This window comes from Carcharhinus amblyrhynchos, chromosome 18 (genome assembly GCF_965287045.1).
Source record: "Carcharhinus amblyrhynchos chromosome 18, sCarAmb.v2.hapA, whole genome shotgun sequence".
Classification (NCBI taxonomy): Eukaryota; Metazoa; Chordata; class Chondrichthyes; order Carcharhiniformes; family Carcharhinidae; genus Carcharhinus; species Carcharhinus amblyrhynchos.
This window is the reverse complement of record NC_137341.1, coordinates 36,416,279-36,440,753: the sequence shown is the minus strand read 5'-3', so window position 1 is coordinate 36,440,753 and position 24,475 is coordinate 36,416,279. Positions and strand designations below refer to the sequence as shown.

Here is a 24,475-nt window from a genome sequence, read left to right as displayed (position 1 = left end):
TGGAGTTTGAAACCCACACTCTACAGACCCGAGCAGGTGAGTCAAGCTCACACGCATCATTTCAGCTTGCCTCTGCTTGATACCTCTCTGATAGTTCAGCTGGAGATCAACAATTCACTTTGTGAAGAATGACTGGTGAGAAAGCAGTCATCATGCTCATTGTAATGATTAACCATTATACCATGGCGCTTATACACCCAGACTACAGATGCATAATGACAAAATATATGCATTTGTAGACCAGTTCCTCTTCAGAGTTTGCATAGATGCAATCTGCACAGTGGAAAAGTAACTAATCTCCTGAATGAAAATTTAGAAACTAAAGGAAGTACTTATATTCATACAGCAACCTTCAAGACCCCGGGACGTCCCAAAACCATTTACAGCCAATGAAACCGAAAGAAAAAATGCTGGAAAATCTCAGCAGGTTTGGCAGCTTCTGTAAGGAGAGAAAAGAACTGACAAAGGCTCATCTGGACTTGAAATGTCAGCTCTTATCTTTTCTCTCCTTACAGTTGCTGCCAGACCTGCTGAGATTTTCCCGCATTTTGTCTTTTGGTTTCAGATTCCAGCACCTACAGCCAATGAGGGTCTTTTGGAATATAGTCACTGCTATTGCATAAGGAATACAACAGCTAATTGGGCACAGAAAGCTCTCTCAAACAAGATCAAGATAAATAACCTAAGATTGTACTTCCCATTCAGTGTTGGTTAAGAGATAAACATTAACCCAGTAGCAGCAGAATATGGTTCCAAGTCAAGATGGCATGTGACTTGGAGGGGAATTTGAGGTGGTGGTGTTCCCATGTACCTGCTGCCCTTATCCTTCTAGCTGGTCGAGGTCGTAGGTTTAGAAGGTGCTGCCTTGGCAGGTAGCTGCAGTGCATTTTGTAGATGGTACACTCAGCTGTCGAAGGTGGGGGAAGTGATCATTTAAGTTGATGATGGGCTATTGATCAAGAGGACTGCTTTGTCCTGGATAGTGTTGAATTTCTTTTGCGTTGGAGCAGTATTTACCCTGGCTAATGCCATGTACACAGTGGAAATGTGCGATGGCATTATCTGTTTTCGGGTTTTCCAGCCATAATCATCATTACACTAATACAACAACTGACCAGTGGAAAATCTGAAATTGGTTTGGTTCAGACATCCCAATTTGTTTTTAAAACACATGAACCATATCGATGCCACCCCAGAGGGAAATGTGCAAACAGAAGCAATAGATTCTGAAGATCTTACTATCTCTGAATTGTCTCTGGATGGGAAGTTGTCTGACAGTACATGGCTAATACTAAAGTTTGGGTTTGAATATTTTGAAGTAGATCTTGTCCTTTGAGTGGTCAACCTATTGGGCTAGTATGAGGCCTGAACTGCTTCAGGATTGTATTAATATGGAGCCATTCGAATTAACCTGCCTCTACGGCAACTATCTCAATCCTTCCCTGTCATTTCCCTGTACAAATTACAATCAGGATCCCATGTACCTTGCTAGTCTAGCAAAGTGAAATATTCTTTATAGAAACATATAGTTCCCTAGGTTTCAACACCATGAAAACCAGACAGATCCTACTGCAGGCATTCAATCTGCTCTGTCAGCTCTCCAGCCACACAATGACAAAGAGAGAATTTAACCTATATAATCTGGTGTAACTTGAATCATGTACCATTGAGGTTAGAGTGGGTGTTTGAAACCTGGACAACATGAGATTTATTTTCAACCTCAGTTTAGTGCCTCAACTGAAAGACAGCACCAATATTTATCAAGAAACCAGACAGACCTCCCCTGCTCTTTTCCAAAAGATTACCTTGGTTTAATGTCTCATTATAGGGGTAGCATGGTGGCACAGTGGTTAGTACTGCTGCCTCACAGCATCAGGGATCCGGGATCAATTCCAGCCTTGGGTGACTGTGTGGAGCTTGCATATCCTCCCCGTGTCTGCGTGGGTTTCCTCCAGGTCTTCCACAGTCCAAAAATGTGCAGGTTAGGTGGATTGGCCCTGCTAATTTTCCCCCTATTGCCCAAATATATGTGGGTTAAGTAGATTAGCCTTGCAATTACGGGAATGGAGCCTGGGTCAGATGCTACTTTGGAGAGTCGATGCAGACTCAAATGACTTCTTTACACACAGTAGGGATTCTATGGTTCTATGAAAACAAGCCGTCTAACAATGCAGCACTCCCTCAGTTCTTGACTGAAGTGTCAGTATTGGTTATTTGCTCAAAGTTGGAATCTACAGTTTTCTAATTAAGCCACTGAGTTGAGGCTGCTTAGTCAGCACCGTGCTTACACTCGAGACAGCTGGGTTTACAGGTGTCACCTTTTCCAACTCATACCTTCAAAGACTCACTGATATGAACTTAGAGTCAGGCAACCTTCAAAACTTAAGTCAGGAACCTGTCATCAAAACAACCCAGCAGTCACGGTCCCCTGCTTTGTAGCACTGGCTCTCATCTACTGATGAGCAGTTTTGCTCTGCTTTGATGTACAGGCCTGTAATTGGACCCATGCTGAGGGCAATGTACACATCTGAAGGAAGATGAATGAGTCTATATCCTTAGGGTTTGTTTTTGAGTCATACAAACAGATCCACCTGTGCAGAGTCATTTTCAAAGAGTGACATTTATGAGGGTTTGTAACAGGTTGGTGAACAGACTTGTGAGCAAGTGGATGCAGGAACTGAGCTAGACATAGGAACTGCTTAAACCAAGAGAGACTAAGGGCCACCTAGTCCACCTTCACATGACATGGTAACAAAGTTGTTACCATGATCAACTAACAACTAGAGCATCCTCCTAAGTCTTGTTTGCACTTTGTCCAGTGCCATGATGTGATGTGGAGACCAGAACAGCGCACACCATGCAAAGGCAAAAGAATGAAAGTAGACCAGAGTGTAAGTGATATACTAATATAATGCTTTCATTTTTATTCAGTTTCTTTTTTTTCCAAAAGATATAACAATCATTTTGATGCAAAAACATCAAATAAACAAGAGGACTAAAGGCATTAATGTATACAGTCAAACGTAATGAAAAAAAATCACAAAATACAAACTGAGAATGTTTCATGAAGCTCCAATATCTTACAAGAAAAGTGTTGGCCAGTATTTAATGCAGACAGTAATACTGGCACACAGGAAACAATTTCACATCAACGGACAATATGACACAGTCCTGCGGGATGAAGAAAGACACATTTCTTTCAACAGCTGTTTTAAAAAAAGAAAAATGTGATACAGATAGAGAGTAAACCATTTAGCAAGCATGAAGTTGGGCTACTTTCAACATGAGCTTCAGACAGTTTAACTATGTCGTTATTCATCTCGTTAAATCAGACACCTTGGGGATTGGGGTAGATCTCAAAGTTATTTTAAAGTTAAAGTTTATTTATTAGTCACCAGTAGGGCTAACATTAACACTGCAATGAAGTTACTGTGAAATTCTCCTAGTTGCCACATTCTGGCCCCTGTTTGGTCAATGCATCTAACCAGCACGTCTTTCAGACTATGGGAGGAAACTGGACCACCTGGAGGAAACTCACACAGACATGGGGAGAACATCCAGACTCCGCACTGACAGTGACCCCAGCCAGGAATCAAAGCCGGATCCCTGGCGCTGTGAGGCAGCAATGCTAACCACTGTGCTGCGGTGCAATGGCTTAGAAAAAGTGATTGTGAACCGCTGTCTGCCTTACCTTAACTGCAACAGAAATAAACATCAGGGGATATTTAATAGAGGTGTTTGAAATCATGACGCGTTTTGACAAGAGTACATCTGGAGAAACTGCTTGCAGCGGTGGGAGGCTTTGTAATCAGAGGACACAGCTTTAAGACAATTGATTAAAGAATTGGAGGCGAGGTGGGGAGAATTTGTTTTCACAGCGAGTTGCTGTGAACTGGAGCATACTACCTGAAAAGGCAGTGGAAGCAGATTCAACAGTAACTTTCAAAATACTTGGGGGGAGGTGGGGGTGGTAGAAAAACTTTTCCATTGCAAGGCCATGGAGAAAGAGCCAGGGGTATAGGACTAATGGGTTGGTATTTTCCAAGAGCTGGCACAGGCACAGTGAGCTGAATGGCCTCCTTCTACGCTGTAAGATTGTATACCACAGCTATCTACCGCCACTCAAAGTCAAAACAACTCCCTTTCTTTTGTAAATGCACTGGAGGTCTTGGGAAATATAATGTGCACTAGACACAAATGCAGACGCATCAATTAATAATTTCACGTTAAATTCCTGTCCATTAAAACAGTTTTCAGCCTATGTAACATTGATTCGACAGTTGCATCCCAGCAGCACACACTGACTGTTTCAATGAAAATATCACAGAAACCAGCCTAAAGATACAAATCTAGGCCCCTTTGAGCAGTCCAGAACATCCTGGGAATTTAGTGTTTCTTATTCACATCCTAACGTGGGAAAAGTATTTCCACTGGCAGGAAGCAGGGAACACAGATTTAAGATGGTCACCAATAGAGCCAGAGGAGGCGATCAAATAAATTCTCTTATTTAATGGAGTTTTGTGATCTGAAGTGCACTGCCTGAAAGTGCAGTAGAAGCAGAATCCATGGTGAGTTCCAAAAGGGAATAAGACTAATTTGTGAAAAGAAAAACATTCCCAAACTATGGGGAAAGAGCAGAGGATTGGGACTAATTAGATAGCTCTTTTGAAGGAGCAGGAAAAGCACGATGAGCCAAGTGAGCTCTTTCTGTGTTTTACAATTCGTGCACTGCTTTTTGCTGCTCAGATTAATCTTGTGTGGGCTGGTACTAATTAGTTAATTAAAGGATTGAACTCCCTTTAAAGGGTAAATGGCCTCTCCTGGGGTTGTACTACTTCATTCACCAATGGCAAATCCGTGTATATATCAGCTGGAAATGTTGCATTGATGGCAGTGTTTCCATTCCTTACCATGTCTCAGTGACCAGGATTGGAAGGTGTGCGCATGCGGATATCATTCAGAACTGGATTGGGTTTAGCCGTGACTCCTCACAAAGTCAAATAGCCTGACATTACCCAGCATCTAGACTCAGATAAAATGGACACGTGATGCTATCAGAAAAATTTGAGAAAGAAGAAAAAAAACTGGAGAGTGAATTTAATTCCCTGCATATTATTTCTTGTTAAATTTTGATGTTTGGATTTAATTCCATCCTGGAGTGTGGACTGGTCAATCGAATTGGGAACGAACAGCTCTGACAGGAATACTACCAAGACGCATCAACGTTGCTTTTCTATCTGCTGAACTGTGAAAGGTACTGCCAGCTGATTATTGGTGACCCACTTTGTGTTCCCACCAAAGGACTACACTCTCAGTTGCTACCAGCTCTACCAAGTTCCAGTCACTGAATGTTTTATTCCTAAGCCCTTGCATCTTACCTGGTTGGAAAAATTTGTAAGCTAAAACCAAGAGCCTGAAATACCCTAAACCCAATCCCTTCTGCACTGCTTGTGAAGGTTCATGTTTTATTCCAACCAGCCTCTTTAATCAACAGCGGTGACCTTTTAATGGAGAGGTTGTTGCATCAAAGCTCCTTTGAACATCCCTCTGCTTTCTAGCAGGCTGATATCTCCACTCTTTCATTTTGCACCTGATTCAATTTCAGCCCCATTGAGTACACATACATCTGGCACTCTTTGCCTCTTTCTAGCCCTTTCCATTTGACCTCCCTGCTCCTTTAAGGCCCAGCAAGGAAACTCACAGCACAGAGATCAGAAACCAAGGGCATAATTTTACTGGCCATTCACACCACACTCCCATTGCAGCGAGGTCGAAGAATTTGGCACCCAGCCAAATCTCCGTTCACTGCAACAGGATGGGGAAATTCTACCAGTGTGTATGGCCATAACATTCCGACCTATGGTTTTCAGTGATGAAACTGGGCTGGATTTACTGATGACACACAACGCTGGGGATGTTAGGATTGGTCTCCGCACCTAGGCTAGAGGAATGGGGGAATGAAGACATGTCAGCCAGGACTTCTGGGTCCAGTTGAGAACACACATTGAAGGACAGGATTGGGTGTCCACATGATGCCCTTCAAAGTCGAATGGCCCACCATTCACTTATTGACTTGGCTCGTAAGTGCAAAATGACCTTTTGGGTGAGATGCTGGGGTTGCAGTGCTGAGTGGTCTTTTGGCTGAGACGCTGGGGGTTTGCCAAGAGCTGGCAACAACACAGACAAAATAAGTCACATCTGAAGGACAGGGGACAAACTAGCCTACATCTAGCAAAGAATGTCAATCTTAAAAAGAAAGCAAAGTACTTTATTTCCTCTGAAATCTGGATAAAGCATCTTTGGCACAAATTGTTTAACAAAGCCATTCAAACTCAAGAATAAAGCTCATTTAAATCCACTGATCCTCAGTTGTTAGTTGAAGCTTATGAGTTGTCATCCCAATAAATAAAATGTCTGGTTGCCCTTCACTCTGTATTCCATGAGATCTATTCAGGAAATAGTACTAATACAACAAAATAATAAACCTTGTCTTTCCTCCAACATCAGGAATAAAAGCAATGGCATGTAAAAGTTGCGCTATGTTATCTGGCTGAACTATCTGTCCTGTGGCTGTACTGGAAGGTCAACTGACTGTAAAACGGAGAACATGTCACAGCAGGAATGTTTCTGCAGCTTTTCTTTTCCCCCAGCTGAATTTTTGTGATGTGAAAGCAGGATTGCTTCATGAGAATAGAAAGAGGAGGAATTTACATTCGTAACAATGGCAGAAGTGTCAATGCCCACCATCATTACTCCTCTTTTTTATTCATTCATGGTATGTGGGCATCGCAGGCTGGACCAGCACTTATTGCCCATCCCTGAGGACATCTAAGAGTTAACCACATTGCTGCAACCCTGGAGTCACATGTAGGCCAGACCGGCTAAGGACGGCAGATTTCCTTTCCTAAAGGACATCAGTGAACCAAAGGGGTTTTTACGACAATCAACAACAGTTTCATGGCCAGCATTAGACTCTTAATTCCAGATTTTTATTGAATTCAAATTTCATCATCTGCCATGGTGGGAATCGAACTCAGGTCCCCAAAACATTACTCTTAGTCTCTGCATTAGTAGTCCAGCAACAATACCACTATGCCACCAGCTCTAAAAAGTTACAATGACTTCTGGAATCCACATGTACATAGCTAAATGAGGAAATCCAGAAGTTGCTGTCAGTGATTTATGCTTCCTTATAGTGTAAGATATTGAAGTCTTCACAGTCCGCAATCTAGTCAGAGTTATTTAACCAACAAGACTTGGCTGGTTTTGCTAATAGTCTCACAATTAAAGTTGAAAAATTTGCACTTTGTGGAATGAGTTATAACAATGATGTCTGGAGATGCCAGAATTGGACTGGAGTGGGCACATTAAGAAGCCTCACAACACCAGGTTAAAGTCCAACGGGTTTATTTGGAATCACAAGCTTTCGGACCACTGCTCCTGAAGGAGCAGCGCTGCAAAAACTCATGATTCCAAATATACCTGTTTTACTTTAACCTGGTGTTGTGGGACTTCTTACTGAGTTATAACTAGGTTTTAAATGGTTCATTTTCAAGTTCATTGCTGCTAGAAATTGGCTCTCTGGCTTTGAAAGACTAGTTTTGTGTTGGTTCAATGTTACGTTTCTTCCATTATGATAAAATAATCTCCATACATTCTTGAAGTAATATTTTAAATAATGTTATTTAAACTTCTATCTTAATCCCGTGTATATGTTCTAATCCTTAATTTGATTTTTGAAAAGTCTAATTAAAAATGAAGGATAATAAGTGCGTTTTGAGTTCCTGGCTTACTGTCTGTGAAAATACTTCAACGTGATTGGCAAGCTCACTGTGCTTTGCAACATCGCTGTTGCTGGAAACTGGGAGACCCCCTTGACTAGGCGCCAGATTCAAACTTGAATTGAGAAAGGAGAAACCCAGACCTGATCTGGATCTTTGTGGGCAACTTTCTTCAAAGTCAGTGACAATCATCGTCACAGCAAAGTCTGAGCCATGGTGATGAAAGTGCATCACAACACAAGTCAATCAGCATTAGAAAAGTTAACATTTCAGGCAGTGATATCTTCCCAGATGCTTCTGCACACCAGGAAGAAAGGGACTCACATTTGTACAGCACCTTTCGTGACTTCAAGATGTCCCGTTGTGCTTTGCAACCAATGAAATCTTTTCTGGAGTGTGGTCAATATTACAATGTAGGAAACACGTCAGCCAATTTGAGTGCAGCAAGTTCCCACAAACAATGTGATAATAACCAGATTGCCTACTTTTTGGTGAAGTATCTTGAGGGATAAATATTCGCCAGGATACAGGGGATTTCATCCCTGCTCATCTTCGAATACGGCCACAGGATCTTTTACCTTCAGTAGAGAAAGCAGACAGGACCTCAGATTAATCTCTCTCCTGAAAAATGGTACCTCCACATGTGCAGCATTTCTTCGATACTGCACTGAGAATGTCAGCTTGGGTTTTCTGTGTTCAAGTCTCCAGTGTGGGGGCTCGAACCCATGGCCCTCTGACTCGCAGGCAAGCATGCTACCTAATGATATATGGCTGACAGCATTATTAAGTTTTAAAGACACAAAATAAAATACCACACTCAGTGCTCCCTCCCAGCAAGTGCAAACTCAGCAGGGAAAAAAGAATATTAACCATAATCACAGAGAGTTGTCTGTACGAAAAGAAAGCGGCACTTATGTGAATCCTGACCAGTGATCAGGAACTAACCAAGCGCTCCTGGCAGGTCTCCAGTGGCAATTTTGTGGCTCCGCCGTTCACAACCACATTGTTGTCAATCCAGGGAATGATGTTGCCGGCCAGGTTGGCAGAACAGTTGGCCATGCTTCTGATGTCATCCGAGGTGAGAATGCGGTCCCAGATATTGAAGTGGCTGAGTTCTCCAACAAATGCCTGCGAGGCATCGAACCTGCCTCCCACTGTGTCCTGGAGGAGAACAAAATTACATACAAATGTAAAAAAAAGCGAGGGAATAATCAATGAATGGGAAGGTATTAAGGGCGGGTCAAGGAAGTGAAAGACCATAGAGCACATGTCCGCAGATCCTTGAAGGTGGCAGGACAGGTGAAAAAGGTGATCGAGAAAGCATATGGAATGCTTTCCTTTATTGGGCGAGGTATTGAATACAAAAGGAGGGATGTAATGATGGAAATGTGCAAAACATTTGTTAGGCCACAGCTGGAGCTTTCCATACAGTCCCGATAACCACATTACAGGAAGGATATAATTGCTCTGGAGAGAATGCAGGAGAGATTTACAAAATTGTTGTCCGGGCTCAAAAATTGCAGCTATGAGGACAGATTGGATAGGCTAGTGTTGCTTTCCTTAGAACAGGCTGAAGGGTTTAACAGAAAGAAATATTTCCCCTCACTGAAGGGTTAATTACCAGGGGTTAATTAAGATGATTGGTAGAAGGATTAGAGGGGACATGAGAGAAAATGTTTTCACCCAAAGGGTGGTGGGTGTCTCTGGGAATTCATTGCCTAAATTGGTAGTTGAGGCTGAAATGCTCAACTCATTTAAAAAGATAACTGGATCTTCATCTGAAGTGCTATAACCTACAAGGCTACAAACCAGGTGGTGAGAAATAGGATTAAAATGAGAGGCTGGTTTCTTTTTTTGGCCGGGCAGACTCGAATGGTCTTTTTCTACAGCATAACTTTTGTATGGTTCTAAATCACTGCTGCAGAACATTCAATACAAATGCCTGATTGCTATGACTTTCACGTTGCAGCCTTTGAGTTCCAAATCAGGAGAGTTTGTGTCTTGGGTTTCTTGGCAATGTGAATTCACTAATAGTTCACAGGAAAAGGAGGAGGCCACTTAGTGCCTTGAATCTGTTTCACCATTCATTTAGGTAATGACTAATATGCACTCAGCTCCATTCGCCTGCCTTTGCTTATTACCCTTGTTCCTACGTCCTGTTAAAGTTCCCCCTTGAGTCCATTACAGCAATGTTCAACTGTTGCTCACATTTCTTCTTCTCTGCTATCCTACCTGGGAAGCTATTTAAAATCGGTGTCAGTCCGAATGGAAACATTCTTCTCAATGTACATTATATGGCATAATGTGAAATAATATTATGGATGTGTATCCATATCCATTTAATATTCACGTACATTGACAAAATCCACCAACAACCATCTTCTTTCCAAACTTTCCACATTAAGCTTCTTCAGTGTTACATGTGCATATGATGCAAATATTTTGGCCAACACACAATGCTTTCAATAAAAATATGTTAAGTTGCAGTTACCAATTGTTTGGTCGGTTACTGAGCCAATGTATTTTTTGTTGCAATCACTGCTTCTGTTAATCTCCTTCTTAAGCAATAAATTTGCCTACATTTGGCTTATATAACTAGCCCATTAATGCAAATTATATCTTTACCAGTTATATCCACTTGCCATGAATGAATAACAAAAAATACAACTGGAATTCAAGTACTGACACTCTATAGGACTCCATTTAACACTAACTCCACTTCAACCATTATCCACACCCGGTCTCATATTTTAACTCAATTTGTATCCAGCTCCATATTTTGTCCTGGATTCATTAGAAGTCTTGCATGTGGAACTTTTGCAAGACCCTTCTAAAAATCCAAAAAACTATGTCCTAGAAGGTTATGATATCTGCTGTATATGTTACATTCTCAATGACATCAAGTGAGTTTATCCCACACTTGCTAGACATGAGGGGAGGAAAGCCACAGTGGTGGAGAGCCTTGGGAGCCATATCTACCTATATCTTCCAAGCGCATTACACTTCCTACATGTCGGACGGGATTTTTCAGCCGCGCTTCCCTCGAAACTGGAAAATCCCACCTGAGATCAATGGACCTTTCAATGGTCCGCCCCTTGCCCACTACGACTCCTGTGGGGGGAAGAATGGGAAAATTCTCCCGTCCTGCCTCAAATTGCTCATTTATTGATTCAATAATGTTACCATCAAAAATAAATCTACACTTTCTCCTGTAAAATCTTTATTAAAAAGCCTTTTCTCCAGAATTATGTATAACATTTATGCATTTCTGTTGATCCTTACATCCCTAACATAAGGCAGAATGTGGAGACCATTATAACATAAATACAGTGGCACTCACCTGCTCCTGTCCCAGGATCAGGTCACCACCTGCTTTGATGGGATGCCAAGGCGCCAGGTTCTCCCCTGTGCCACGCAATTGGCCATCTTGATAAGCCTCCCACATGCCATCCCTGGTGGTCCATGTTATACAAATGTGATGCCACTTCCCATCATTAATATTTATGGGCAGTTGAGCTACCTGTTGACAAAATACTTAGGATAAGGTCAATGAATGATTCACCCAAGGGTTTATTTTCATGCTGTGTTAAATAGGTTGTGTTGCCTAAATGGCTCCAGAGCAAAAGTTAGCAGATTTCTGCATTTTCTAATTGGAATATTGGAAACCTGTATGCGCTTGCCAGATGATAGTCACACGTGGAGGTTTGGGGAATATGGTAAATCATGATAGGGGGGTAGCTGGTCCATTGGGTAGGGAATTATTTTAAATACCCTGACATGGCAGAAATCTCATATGGAAGCAGAAGGTTGTTAAATTGGATTGGAAATCTGCTGGTGCAATCAATTGCCATGTTTAATTAGAGGCAGCAAGCACATCCATGCCAATGGCATCCCAGTGATGGCCTGGAGACCTCGCTGCCGTTTTAATAACGACCCAAGTGGGCAAATGGCTGGAGCTTTCTTAACAAGATAATCTCCTGATTACTATCATGATTCCACTCCCACCCCGCACCCAACCCCGATCCCCACAATAACAAGTAACCAGCAGCACTCATGGCCTGTTTCAGGCATTAAACACATCCAAAAAAGCAACTACTTACATTTACAGAAGCTCTATTAACATTGTAAAACGCTCAAAGCATTTCACAGGGACATTCTCAAACCAAATTTGACACCGAGTCACCCAAGAAGATGTTGGAGCAGATGACCAAATGCATGGTCACAGAAGTGGAGGTTAAATAAGCATCTTGAAAAGGGGGAGGAGAGCTAGCTAGAGAAGCAGAGAACTTAAAGGCCATAAGATATAGGAACTGGAGCTGACCATTCGGCCCCTCTGCCATTCAATACGATAATGGCTGGTCTGACATTCCTCAATCCGCTTTCCTACCCTTTCCCTGTAAACTGCAATTCTCTTACTGATCAAAAATCTATCCATCTCAACCTTAAATACACACAAGGACTCTGCCCCCATGGCACTCTGTGACAAGAAGTTCCAAAGACTCAAAACCCTGAGAAGAAATTCCTCCTCAACTCACTCTTAAATTGGCATCCTTTATTCTGAGACTTTGTCATCTAGTCCTAGACTCCCCCATGAGAGGAAACATCCTCTCAGCATTTACCTTGTCAAGCCCCTTAAGAATTCTATATGTTTCAATGAGATCACCTCTCATTCTTCTAAATTCCAGGAGTCCCAAGCTGTTTAATCTTTCCTCATAAAACAATCCCTCCTTACCAGAGATCATCCTAGCGAACTTTCTCTGAATTGTCTCCAATGACATAATAACTTTTCTTAAATAAGGGGACTCACGGTTTGGTCTCACCAGTGCGTTCTATAGTTGCAGCAAGACTTCCTTACTCATACTCCAACTCCATTGAAATAAGGGCCAACATTCCATTAGCCTTCCAGATTATCTGCTGTACCTGTGTGCTTAGCTTCCTGTATTTCATATACAAGCACCTCCAAGTCCCTTTGTGTTGCAGCTTTCTGCTGTTTTTTTCCCATTTAAATAATACTCTGCTCTTTTGTTCTTCCTTCCAAAATGAATAATTTCACACTTTCCCACATCATACTTCATTTGCCCACCTATTTAACCTATCAATATTTCTTTGTAAACTGTTTGTATCCCTCTCATAACTTACCTTTCCACCTATCTTAGGGAGAGAAAACTGGGAATGTTCAAGAGGCCAGAAGCAGTGTGAGATCTTAGAGGGTTGTGGGGCTGCAGGATGTGATAGAGATAGGAAAGTAAGAAGGTTTGGAGTTTGAAAACTCAAACTAGTTTTGAGAGTTTTAAATTCAAGGTGTTGCCAAACTGGGAGCAAAGCACAGGACCTGGGTGATTGTGAATTCAACTTTACGGAAAGTATAAGGTGGGTGGACATCCACAAGAGTGTTAGAATCAACCAGTACCATTACAGAGGCATAGCTGAGGGTTTCAGCAACAGCTGAATAGATATGGTGGAACCATATTACAGTTGATATTACAGAGGTGGAGCTAGGTAGTGTTGGTGATGGAGTGGATTTCGGATCATTTGAGGGTCAAATAAGTTGCAAAGGTTGTGAATAATCTGGCTGAGTCTCAGATAATGGCCACATTGTGGGATGGAGTTGGTAGCTAAGGGACTGAGCATGTGGCAAGGACTATTAACAATGGCTTGGGTCTTCCCAACCATCAAGTATGATCATTTGGGCAAACCAGCTGGAGTTGACAACTCAATAACAGTTACAACATACACAGGAGAAAGGGTATCAAAAATGGTCCAAATAGTCCATAAAAAACTATGAGCTGACAGAGCTGAAGAATTTGGCAGTATTTAGTTCATTGTCTGGTATCAGATGTGAAGTTTGCTTATGACGTTTAAAGGACAAAAACGTGAGGTTAAAAAGAGCAACTACCAACCATTCCAACTCTCCCATATGAAGGACTGCATAACAATCGCCATCCCACTTTCAAATCATTACCCTCGAAATCTAGACATCTCCAATAGCTTAGATAGTTCACATCACCTAGTGGAATTCTCAACATGCATTACAAAGGGCAGATTCAGAGTAAGGGTAGAAGACAATGATGAAGTGCAGGGCAAACATTATGATGAAGTTTTGAAGGTGGAGAAAAAAATGAAATAGCAAAGCAGAGAAGCTTAGGAACAATGGCTGGAATCGGAATTGTATCTTCCTCTACATAATCTATTCACAAAAATGAAAACTTTTTGGCCCATGTTTCAAAATGGCAACGAAATGTTTAACTAAAAACAGCAATCCATCTCTCAAATATATTTTGACGCATGTAAATTCATAAGTTCATAAGATATAGGAGCAGAATTAGACCATTCGGCCCATCGAATCAGCTCTGCCATTGGATCATGGCTGATATGCTCCTCATCCCCATTTTCCTGCCTGGTCCCCATAACCCTTCAACTTATTACTAATTAAAAATCTGTCTAACTCCTTCTTAAATTTACTCACTGTCCCAGCATCCACCACACTGTTCAGTCAATATACGAACAACTATTTGTTTGTGCCATACGGAAGACATGATACATACTTTGTCATTAATAAGTAGTTCAATTGGATTTTTTCCCCATTCAATGAGCACAATTTCATTCGCTTGTCCAGCCACGGCATACGAGAAGGGTGTTCCAATACCGGACGATGCCCTGGACCGAATCCACATAGACACAGTGAAGGCGTACATCTCAGGGAGACTCTTCTTTATTCTGGCAAATAGGTAATTAGTTCGCAATGGTAGTGCCACCTTGAAATCATCGGGTGACTTAAAGCCATTGCTCTCTATTGGGCACAAAAAAAGATTAAAAAATAAACCTTTTATTTGTCAGATATAAATGAAATAGGATATTTTGTGAAGATTCTGAAATGTAAAAGCAGCATTTCTGAAGAATTATTTACCAAATATTTGTAACTTTAAGATTTTTTAGATATTTGATCAGGAACATCTGATACCATTATTAAAAGAATTGTCTTTTTTTGTGCCAAGCCATTTTACTTGCTGATTACTACTTCAAGGTCAGGTCTGTATAATACTAGAGAGCATGGGGATATTAATTCATGCACTTAAGCCAGTGGAATTACTTGACAAGCTAAGGTTTGGTGATTTGAAGTGGTCATGTTGCAGCCTTCTAACGAAAGAACTGACACTCAAACAAACCCTTTCACAACGTCAGGACATCCAAAGCATTTTGCTGTTAACAAAATACTTTTGAAGTGTAGCTGCTGTTGTAATGTAGGAAAGGTGGCAGTCAATTTGTGCACAGCAAGATTTGACAAGGACCAGATGATGTACTTTTTGTCATGTTGCTTGAGGGGCAAATATTGGTCAGGCAACCAAGGCATAACTCATCTGTTTTTCTTCTAAATAGTGCTGTAGGATTTTTATTTCCACCTGAGAGGGCAGACTGGATGTCAGGTTAATATTTCATCTGAAAGGTGATACCTCCAGCAATGAAGCACACCCTCAATATCGCAGTGGAGTGTTGACCTAGATTGTGTGTTCAAGACTTGGGAACTAAACTTGAACCCACAAACTCAAGCAGTACTAGGCACTGAACCAAAACTACAAATAAATTATGATAGACTACATTCTATTAAAGCTTTTAGTTCATGGGTGTGAATTTCAAGATTACCTTAGTCACATAATTAATATGTGAATAACAGTTCACAAATAAGACTTGGAACAATTTCAAATGTTTGGATCTGCAGTACAGTGAATTAGCACAATTAGTAAATTGGGATCTCTGATTTAAGTGTAAATCAGTAACTGATTGAAGATGATAAAAATAATACCTAGAAGGGCAATTTTACAATAATCATATCAAGGTAGATTGCATTTCATTTTTCATAATCTAAATAAGCATTATTCTAAAATAACCAGAAGTCATTGATTCAAGATGGATATTCCAGTAACTTTGATCAATCAATACCTTTCTCTAACTCAGTAACCCTTTCATGCAAGGCATTGAGAGCAGATTCTGTCTTGTAACGGTGGGCTGCAGTCTCATTCAGAAGAATGTATTTCTCATCCTCGAGCTCAGAGACTTTGTTTAGCAGTTGACTTTCCAAATCCCCCAACTTTCGCTGAAGCTGTTCGCGGATGTCACTGGGGAAAGCATGGTTGGAAAGATTGGGGCGTGTCTGTTGCTGTTGCAAAATAAAACACAGACCATAAGTACTATGAACTGAACCATGAGCAATAAGCTTTGAAGCATAGATTCACTTACTAACCGAATACACATTGATATGTTCTGTACTTTCATTATCATCTAGCTCATAAATTTTCAAACCAAAGTCATCATCCTGAGAGAGGTCTGTGAAGTCATCAGATTTATCTATTTATTGACTTAGCAATGGATTATTTCTATTGCTGCAACATAACAATATTAAAAATCAGTTACTACGTCAGCATTATTTTCTTCTAGGTAGTTAACACTTCTGGAATTTAGGATACACAGAATATATCAATATTTGCAGAAGATTCCTGGAAGGCCATCAGTATTTTGCAGGCGACCCTCCAGATAATTCCTTAAAAATCCCTGGACAGTGCAAGGGTTGGGAAATGTATTGCATGGGGAATAACTGCAGGCTGGGAGTGTGTTGTACATTGAATAGGCTGTCTCTGTAATAACATATGATATTCTATTTTTCACCTTAGTGATCTGTCCTCTTGGAATGTTGTTGTGAAGAGTTTGCATGTTCCCTTATTGACTCCAGTTATTTCCCCACCCCTGTTGTTGCTAATTGCCAGGCACCAGCTTTTGTTTCATATCATGGAACAGTTGAATGTTTCTGTTCTATTAAAATGACTTTTATGCCAGTTCTATAATTGTTAAAGAACTTAAAATTACATAGTCTGATTTCCAAATGCTAATACTTAATGAGACTATATTGCATGGAGGCATTCATCAGTTCAAAATTAATTAAATCAGTGGGCAAAACATTTTGATGTAGACAAGCTAAACTCTGGTTTGCTAATATTAAACAAATTCAAATTTATATCATTAGTTGAAAGGATGTGAGTGGTTAAATCATACTATCTTTTATTGGATTAAAGCATTAATAGAACACTTAATCCATTGAAGTTAAATTATCCTCTGTCATTTGGTTTCCAGATTTCTCTCCATAACATGCTTGGTTGATCACAAAACTATTCAGTGTACAAGACTGCCCTTAATGTAGTGAATCCCATGAAGTAAAGGGGTTGCAGAGGTCAGTACATGGGCCAAGTACAGTTTTAAAATGGAGTAAATTAGTCTATTCTAGATTAAGTTTAGGAGAACTTGGTGCTTAGGTTATGTGAATGCTGGTGATGAATGTTTTATTTTTGCATAGTGCTGAAACTGTACATCTTAAAAATAATTTATTATTTGATTGTGTTCAAGTTCCAGTAAAAAAGTAATCTTTCCAGCATATTCTCAAATTCCACACTGTAATTGTGTCAACGTTAAATTGAATGGAATGATACATAGCATTAGTTAGTAAGCCACAATAATACAGAGCAGCTACATGAACTATGTAACAAAAATAAAGCACATTATAAATGCTGCAGGCAACATTATATAAAACAGCATCAAGATTAAAAGGAAAAGCTATAATTTCCATTTTATGTGACAGGGCGGGCGTGGAAGTAAAGTTGGAGAACTTATTTAAATTCAGTTAAATCAAGAACATTGTCACATCTGTTCAAGAAATTATTAATAAACATTAGACTCATATCAGAAAGACACCTGTACAAATAATTTAATCACAACATACTACTGAAATGTCCAATCTTTTTGAAGATGCCACATTTAATGTTTATAAAGAATGAAACAATTGTCGGGACTGTCATTCTCTGATTAAAATACAATTTAGAATAGGAACTATTGGATTAAAAGTGAATGAATATGCTAATAGGCAAAGACTGTACTGCATTCTGCTAAAATTGTCTTTTATATCCAACCATGAAATAGAATTTATATAATGGATTTGGAGATGAAGTATCTAAGCGTTGGTCCTGATTACAATGAGCCACATCTTATTTTTGCACAAAGCTGAATGGAACAAATGTTATTGCAACAAAAAAATTATGGACTCATAGGTTGTTGGTAATACTAGTCTCACACTAATTAATTGACTAATTGGGAAATTTACTTATCATAACTAATTAAAACAGAATGACTTTTTTACTATATCTTCTAGTATATTGCAATGTGCTATTTAAGGCCTTGTCGAGCCTGAGTGCGACCATCTGGCCATTAAAACAAAGGCCAAATAATTCAGTTCAATTACCATCTATGTGTGCCTCATTTGGATCAAGTGTGATTATTTTTTGTGTTGACTTGACTGAAATAACGCTTGGGTTCATTAAAAAACTGTCTACTGTGAGGATACTGGATTACAGTTAATGAAGATGCACAAATTAATCTGAAGTAGTTTGGCATCAACAGCAAGTGTCACAAGGGCCCAATAGATTCAGAATCAATAATCCTTCCAAGTTAGAGCCATAGGAACTAAAGCATTATAATGACAATAACTGATAACACAGCACAGATGTTAATATTAAATAATTCCTGTTATTTGATATTAACAGAACTCTTCTTTAATGTTGCAAAGTAAAACATTTTTATATATTTAGTTGATTTAATTAAGCATCATTCTAACCAAAAAAGAAAGGCCATTGACTCATTTTATGTATTCCAAAAATTTAGAAGTATTGCTTTCCTAGTTCACAGAATCATGGAATGATTACCACACAGAAAAAGTCATTTGCCTCATTGTGCTGTGGTGGCTCCATGTAGGAGCAATTCATCTAGTGTCACTCTTCCCCATAGCCCTGCACATTCTTCCTTTTCAGAAAATTATCTAATTCCCTCTTGAATTGATCAATTGAACCTTCCATCATCACACTCTCTGGTAGTGAATTCTGAATCTTAATCATTTGATGCATAGAAAAGTTTTTCTTCGTGTTACCATTGCTTAATTTGCCAATTGACTTTGATCTATTCCTCAAACCTTCCCCGAATGAGAACAATTTTTGTCTTTCTACTCTGTCCAGGTGTCTCATGATTTTGAATACCTCTATTAAACTCTACTCCCCTTTCTCTTCCCCAAGAAGAACAGCCCCAACTTTTTCAATTTTTTGACATAACTGAAATTCCTAAACAATGGGACCATTCTCATGGTTTTCTAACCCGCTCCAATATCTTCACATTCTTCTTAAAGTCTGGTTTCCAGGACTAATAGATTTAATATACACATTGAGGCAGAACAACTTTTTGTATATATAAAACATAACCTTCTTGGTCTTGTGCTCCATGCCCCAATTGATAAAGTCCATGATGCCTTTTCTTTGTTAACTGCTCTCAACCTGCCTCACCACTTTCAATAATTTATGTAAATATGCATCAACTTCCTTCTGTTTTGAACTTCCTTTTGAATTGTATCCTTTATTTTATATTGTCTCTCCACATTCTCCCTACCAAAATTATTATTTCACATTTATCTGCATTAAATTCTATATGTCACTTGTCCACCCATTTCACCAACCACGACCACTTCCATCTAGAAGGTCACCACCACTTTCCCAAGGCAACTGAGGATGGACAATAAATGCTGGCCAGCCAGTGACGCCCATGTCCCATGAATGAATGAAAAGAAAATTTAAACATACAAGTGTTTGAATTACTTCCTCTTTCATCATGGCCTGCATGGCACCTTATTTCCTGGTATATTTGGAGCAAAGTACTCAATTGATATCTCAGCCATGCCCCCACCTCTATTTTTATATCCCTTCTTTGATTCCTAATCAACCCCACTCCTCCGGTTGAACTCAGCTAAACTGTTTCACCACCATCTTCTCTCCCTATTACGATACCAATGCCCACCCCCACACAACACCTCCCCCTCTCCCCCGCACACTCCATCGCACCCTGGGGTTCCTTTACATTGCAAAGGAATACACATAAATGATTCCTAGTAAATTATTAATACAGACTTATTTAACTCACCCTTCCTCTTCAAACCAGTGCTGTTCACTTGATTATCATGGCAGTTACTGCAATTAACTAAATGTCATATATGAGCAGTTCCACCATTGATAATGACTTGATCCCAAACTATTTGTCTAGTGCTGAAACAGTTGCTCACTGTGTTCAAATCGGGTTTGTTCTATTGTTTGGCACAATAGTTACCATAATATCAGGACAATATAATGTATCCAACACTGCACTGCCTGAAAGTTTGGTGGAAACAAATCAGATAAATACTTAAAGAGGAGATCATTTGCAAGACTATGGTGAAAAGACCAAGGAATGTGATTAATTGGATAGCTCTTTCAAAGTGGGCCAAATGGCTTCCTTCTTTGCCACAAGGTTCTATGATTCTATAAAACCAGAGCAAGTAGTTTTTTAGCTGGCATTGTTATTGGTGATTCATTTGCAATGTAGGTGCGAAACCAGACTGATTTTCTGTTCAGTTTAAAGAGACGCGTCAATTGATGATACTTGTTGGGTCAGAGTATGTCACTGTTGATACTCAGTCCCATCTGTGTCATTGGCAAACATGACCTTTGTATCTGAAAGTGCCTCAAACAGAAATCTTTTATCAGTCAAGAAGTTGAAAGAAGAACACATCTATTTTCTCTTTCTTTGCTTCGTCCTATTCACAAAACTAAACGGATTTTGTTTTAAAAAGAACACTATATTACATCCTAACACAGAGATTATACCTTGAACTCTAGCCATTATCGGGTTCAGTCTGATTATTATCCAACATATGCTAAAAGGCTCTGTGAAAATCCAGTGCTACCCTGGTCCAACGCAGTTTGAACTGCCGTGGTATCAACAATTACTTTAAAAACAAGATGAGCGCCGCAAGAGGAGATGGGTTTTAGTTCACACATCTGGAGATTCCGCATCGGGGACAGCTCCGGTCGTTGCCATTTGGTGGGTTTGCTCAGTTCTGCACCAGGGGCAGCTCCGGTCATTGCCTCTGGGCAGGTTTGCTCAGTTCAGCACCCGAGACAACTTCGGCCATTGCCTCTGGGCGGATTTGGTCAGTTCTGCACCCGGGGCAGTTCCGTTCATTGCCTCTGGGCGGGTTTGGTCAGTTCAGCACCCGAGACAGCTCCAGCCATCGCCTCTGGGCGGATTTGGTCAACTCAGCACCTGAGACATCTCGGATTATTGCCTCTGGGCGGGTTTGCTCAGTTCAGCACCGGGACAGCTCCGGTTTTTGCCGCTGGGTGGATTTGCTCTGTTCAGCACCAGAGACAGCTCCTGTCATTGCCTCTGGGCGGGTTGCTCAGTTAACCCCCCCCGAGGCAGCTCCGGTCAATGCCTCTGAGTGGGTTTGCTCAGTTCAGCACCGATCATTGCCTCTGGGTGGGCTTGCTCGGTTCAGCACGGGGGACAGCCGCCGAGAATGCAACAATGTCTGAATGAAAAAAAGCCTGCCAAAGCCTGAAAGGGAAATCATCCAACTGAGTGGTAATCATCGTTCCTGCCCAATTGCTGAAGTTCTCCCAGCCTGACTCTCTATATGTGATACAAACTCCGACCCTCAGCTGATTCAAAGAGCCTAAATATTATTGTCGACCGAAGCTGGAGCACATCAGAACACTCACAAAATCCTTGGCATACGAAAGGAATAGAATAAAACGGTAAGAGATGTGGGTTGACAACTCTCACATGTCTTTACCTGTGGGTTTGGAGTTGTTGAGCTTACCTCCAGGCTCCCGAGTCTATCCTTCAGCGCTTGTATAGTTCGACCCAGGTGATCGACCACTTCGCTGTGGTCTCGGGGGAGGTCGCCCATGGTATCTTTGCCATTCGTTCTGTCATACTGTTTCCTCCGGTTTCCCTTGTACTTGGTTTCCAGTTGGGCGCTCTCACACCTGGTCAGCTTGCTGGTCAGTTCCTTGATGGTCTCCTTCTGGTTGCCCATGGTCTCCTTCTGCTGCAGGATGGTCTCCCTCAGGTGCATCACCGTGGCGCGGAGGTCCTGCTCCTGGGGCGTGTGAACCTGGACGGGCACGGCTGGGACTGGGCATGTGGGGTCCGCATCTAACGGTATGGAGGTGCAGACGAAGCGAGTGGCTTTTGAGTCTTGCCCGGGTGCCGTGGAGCTGATGCCGGTAACGAGAAGGGCGCCGGCAGCCAGCAGAAGCAGCATGATGGTCGTGGAGACAAGGTAGTTCCGAGAGATGCGGCTATTCCGCCCGGCCATGGGAATAAGTGAACTGCGATGGGAGAGGGTTGCAACTGGCGGTGCCACCAGACTACAAAGCCGATTAATGCTCTTGCCGCCTTCATCCGCGCCTATTTATTGGTGGGAAAAGATTTTGCGTCAGCTGGCCTCCCAGCAATGAGCGAGATCCGGATAGTTGCAGCTCCGCCCCTGTGTCGGTTTCCACATCCCTCATGTAGCAATATCCAAACAGGCGGGGTGGGGGGAGCCGGGGAGGGGGGCGAGGGGTAGAAAGCCTCCGCTCCAGTTCCGAGCAAAATCAATACCTGTTCACTCATCATCGCTTCATTTTCATTCCCCACTTATCTCCACTTGCATCATCATTGAATGACATGGAACTGATGAAAATTTCACACCTGGGCGTTCAATAAAAATAGGTTAACGATCTGTTTGGAAAGATTACCTGATGAGTCAATCCCCACTCGGTCCATTTACCCAGGTAAAGATTACCTGGTGAATTACTATGTATTAGCTCGAGCTAAGAACGATTGGTATACCATTACACTACTGGGTATATGCCGTAAGCTTCTTATTGCAGGGAAGAAATTGAGGGATGAATTTGCAAGGAAATTATTGATGCAAGAATTATAAAGTAGTGCTAACTTCAGTTATTTTAATATAAACTGGAATACATATGATGCAAAGGACATAGAGCGGGGGGATTTGATTTGATTTATTATTGTCACGTGTATCAGTATACACTGAAAAGTATTGTTTCTTGCATGCTTTACAGGCAAGGCATACGGTTCATAGAGAAGGAAAGGAAAGATGCAGAATATAGTGTTACAGTCAAGTTTAGGATGTAGAGAAAGATCAGTTTAGTGCGAGGTAGGTCCATTCAAAAGTCTGATGGTAGCAGGGAAGAAGCTGTCCCCATTGATGTAGACAGGGGCATGTTCTCCACTAGGCTTCCTGAAGTCGATGACTATCTCCTTCATTTTGTTCACATTGAGGGAGAGACTTGTTGTTGCACCAATTCACCAGGTTCTCTATCTCATTCCTGTACACTGTCTTGTCATTGTTTGAGATCCAACCCTCTATGTTGATGTCGTCAGCAAACTTGAAAATCGAGTTGGACGGGAATTTGGATACACGGTCATAGGTCTATATGGCATATAGCAGAGAGGATTTCTAATGCATGATCAGCGTGTTTCCAGTCCAACAGGAAGGAGGCATTGCTGAATCTGGTTCTGGGAAATGATGTGGGAGACATGGATCAAGTGTGGGGAGAGGTGGGGAACATTTGGGGAATAGTGATCATAATATCATAACAATTAGATTAGCTATGGAAAAGGATAAGGAGCATGCCACAGTGAAAGAAATAGTTAATTGGATGAGGCAAATGTCAATGGGGTGAGAATGGATTTGGCCCAAGTAAATTGAAATCAAAGATTGGTGGCAAATTTGTAATTGAGCAATAGGCTGTAATTAATGAGGAGATGTTTTGGGTATAGTTGAGGTACATTCCCAATGAAGGGGAAAGGTAGGAAAAAAAAGCCAGAGCTTCCCAAATGATGAAAGAGGTAATGATTGTGACAAAATCGGAATGGACATGTAAGAATGAACAGATGTCAGGTTCATAATAAAAGTGGGAAGTGAAATGAATATTGAAAGTTCAGAAAGGAAGGGAAAAAAGCAGTAGCAAGAAGAAACTATGAGGAGATATTGGCAGCTATCATAAATTGGAATCAAAACGTCTATAGGCATATGAATATTAGAAAGATGATGAAAGGAGAATTGTGGCCAATTAGGCTGACTGAAGTATGAATTTAAACATGGAGGCAGGGGCATAGCTAAAGGATTAAATGAATACTTTTGCACCTGTCTTTACCAAGGAAGAAGATGTTGCATAAGTCTTGGTGAAAGATAAGGTAATTAAGACACTTGGCTTTAAAATTGATAAGAAGTGAGTATTGAATAGGTATCAGTGCTTAAATGTTGAAAAGGTACCAGGACAGAATGAGGATACTGGGGGAAGTGAGAGTGGAAATTGCAGAGGCACCAACCATAAACTTCCAATCCTCCTTAGATAAATGAGTGGTGCCAGAAGACTGGAGAATTTCAAATGTTACACCTTGTTCAAAAAGGATGCAATATTAAACCAAGTAATTAAAGGCCAGTCAGTTTAACCTCAGTAGTGGTAATGTCAATAACAATCCAGGACAAGATTAACCATTACAAGAATAAATTTGAATTAACTAAGAAAAGCCATTGTAAATAGATTAAGGGAAAATCTTGATTAACTAATTTGAGCTTTTCAATGAAGTAACAGAGAGGATGAATGTGGGTAATGTAGTTGATATCATGTAGAGTGCCACGATGGCAGTGGTTGGCACTGATGCCTCAAAGCGCCGGGGACCTGGATTTGATTCCCAGCTTAGGTCACTGTCTGTGTGGAGTCTGCACGTTCTCCCATGTCTGCTTGGGTTTTCTCTGGGTGCTTTGGCTTCTCCCA

The 24,475-nt window shown here is 41.0% G+C and overlaps 1 protein-coding gene across 2 annotated transcripts; it reads right to left on the bottom strand.

Annotated features, from left to right (window-relative positions):
* Window positions 1-7,505: 7,505 nt before the first annotated feature.
* Window positions 7,506-22,046, bottom strand: LOC145354686 (neuronal pentraxin-2-like). 2 transcript variants are annotated; one of them, XM_080206127.1, is made up of 6 exons: window positions 21,472-22,046; window positions 15,720-15,936; window positions 14,327-14,571; window positions 11,122-11,301; window positions 8,727-8,942; window positions 7,506-8,359 (listed from the first exon to the last, which is right to left on the bottom strand). In XM_080206127.1, the coding sequence occupies exons 1-6, from the start codon at window positions 21,997-21,999 to the stop codon at window positions 8,318-8,320; spliced, it is 1,428 nt and encodes a 475-aa protein (XP_080062253.1). In that variant the 5' UTR covers window positions 22,000-22,046; the 3' UTR covers window positions 7,506-8,317. The 2 variants fall into 2 exon arrangements, with proteins under 2 accessions (XP_080062253.1, XP_080062254.1); XM_080206128.1 differs by having other exon boundaries at window positions 21,499-22,046.
* Between the last annotated feature and the right edge of the window lie 2,429 nt (window positions 22,047-24,475).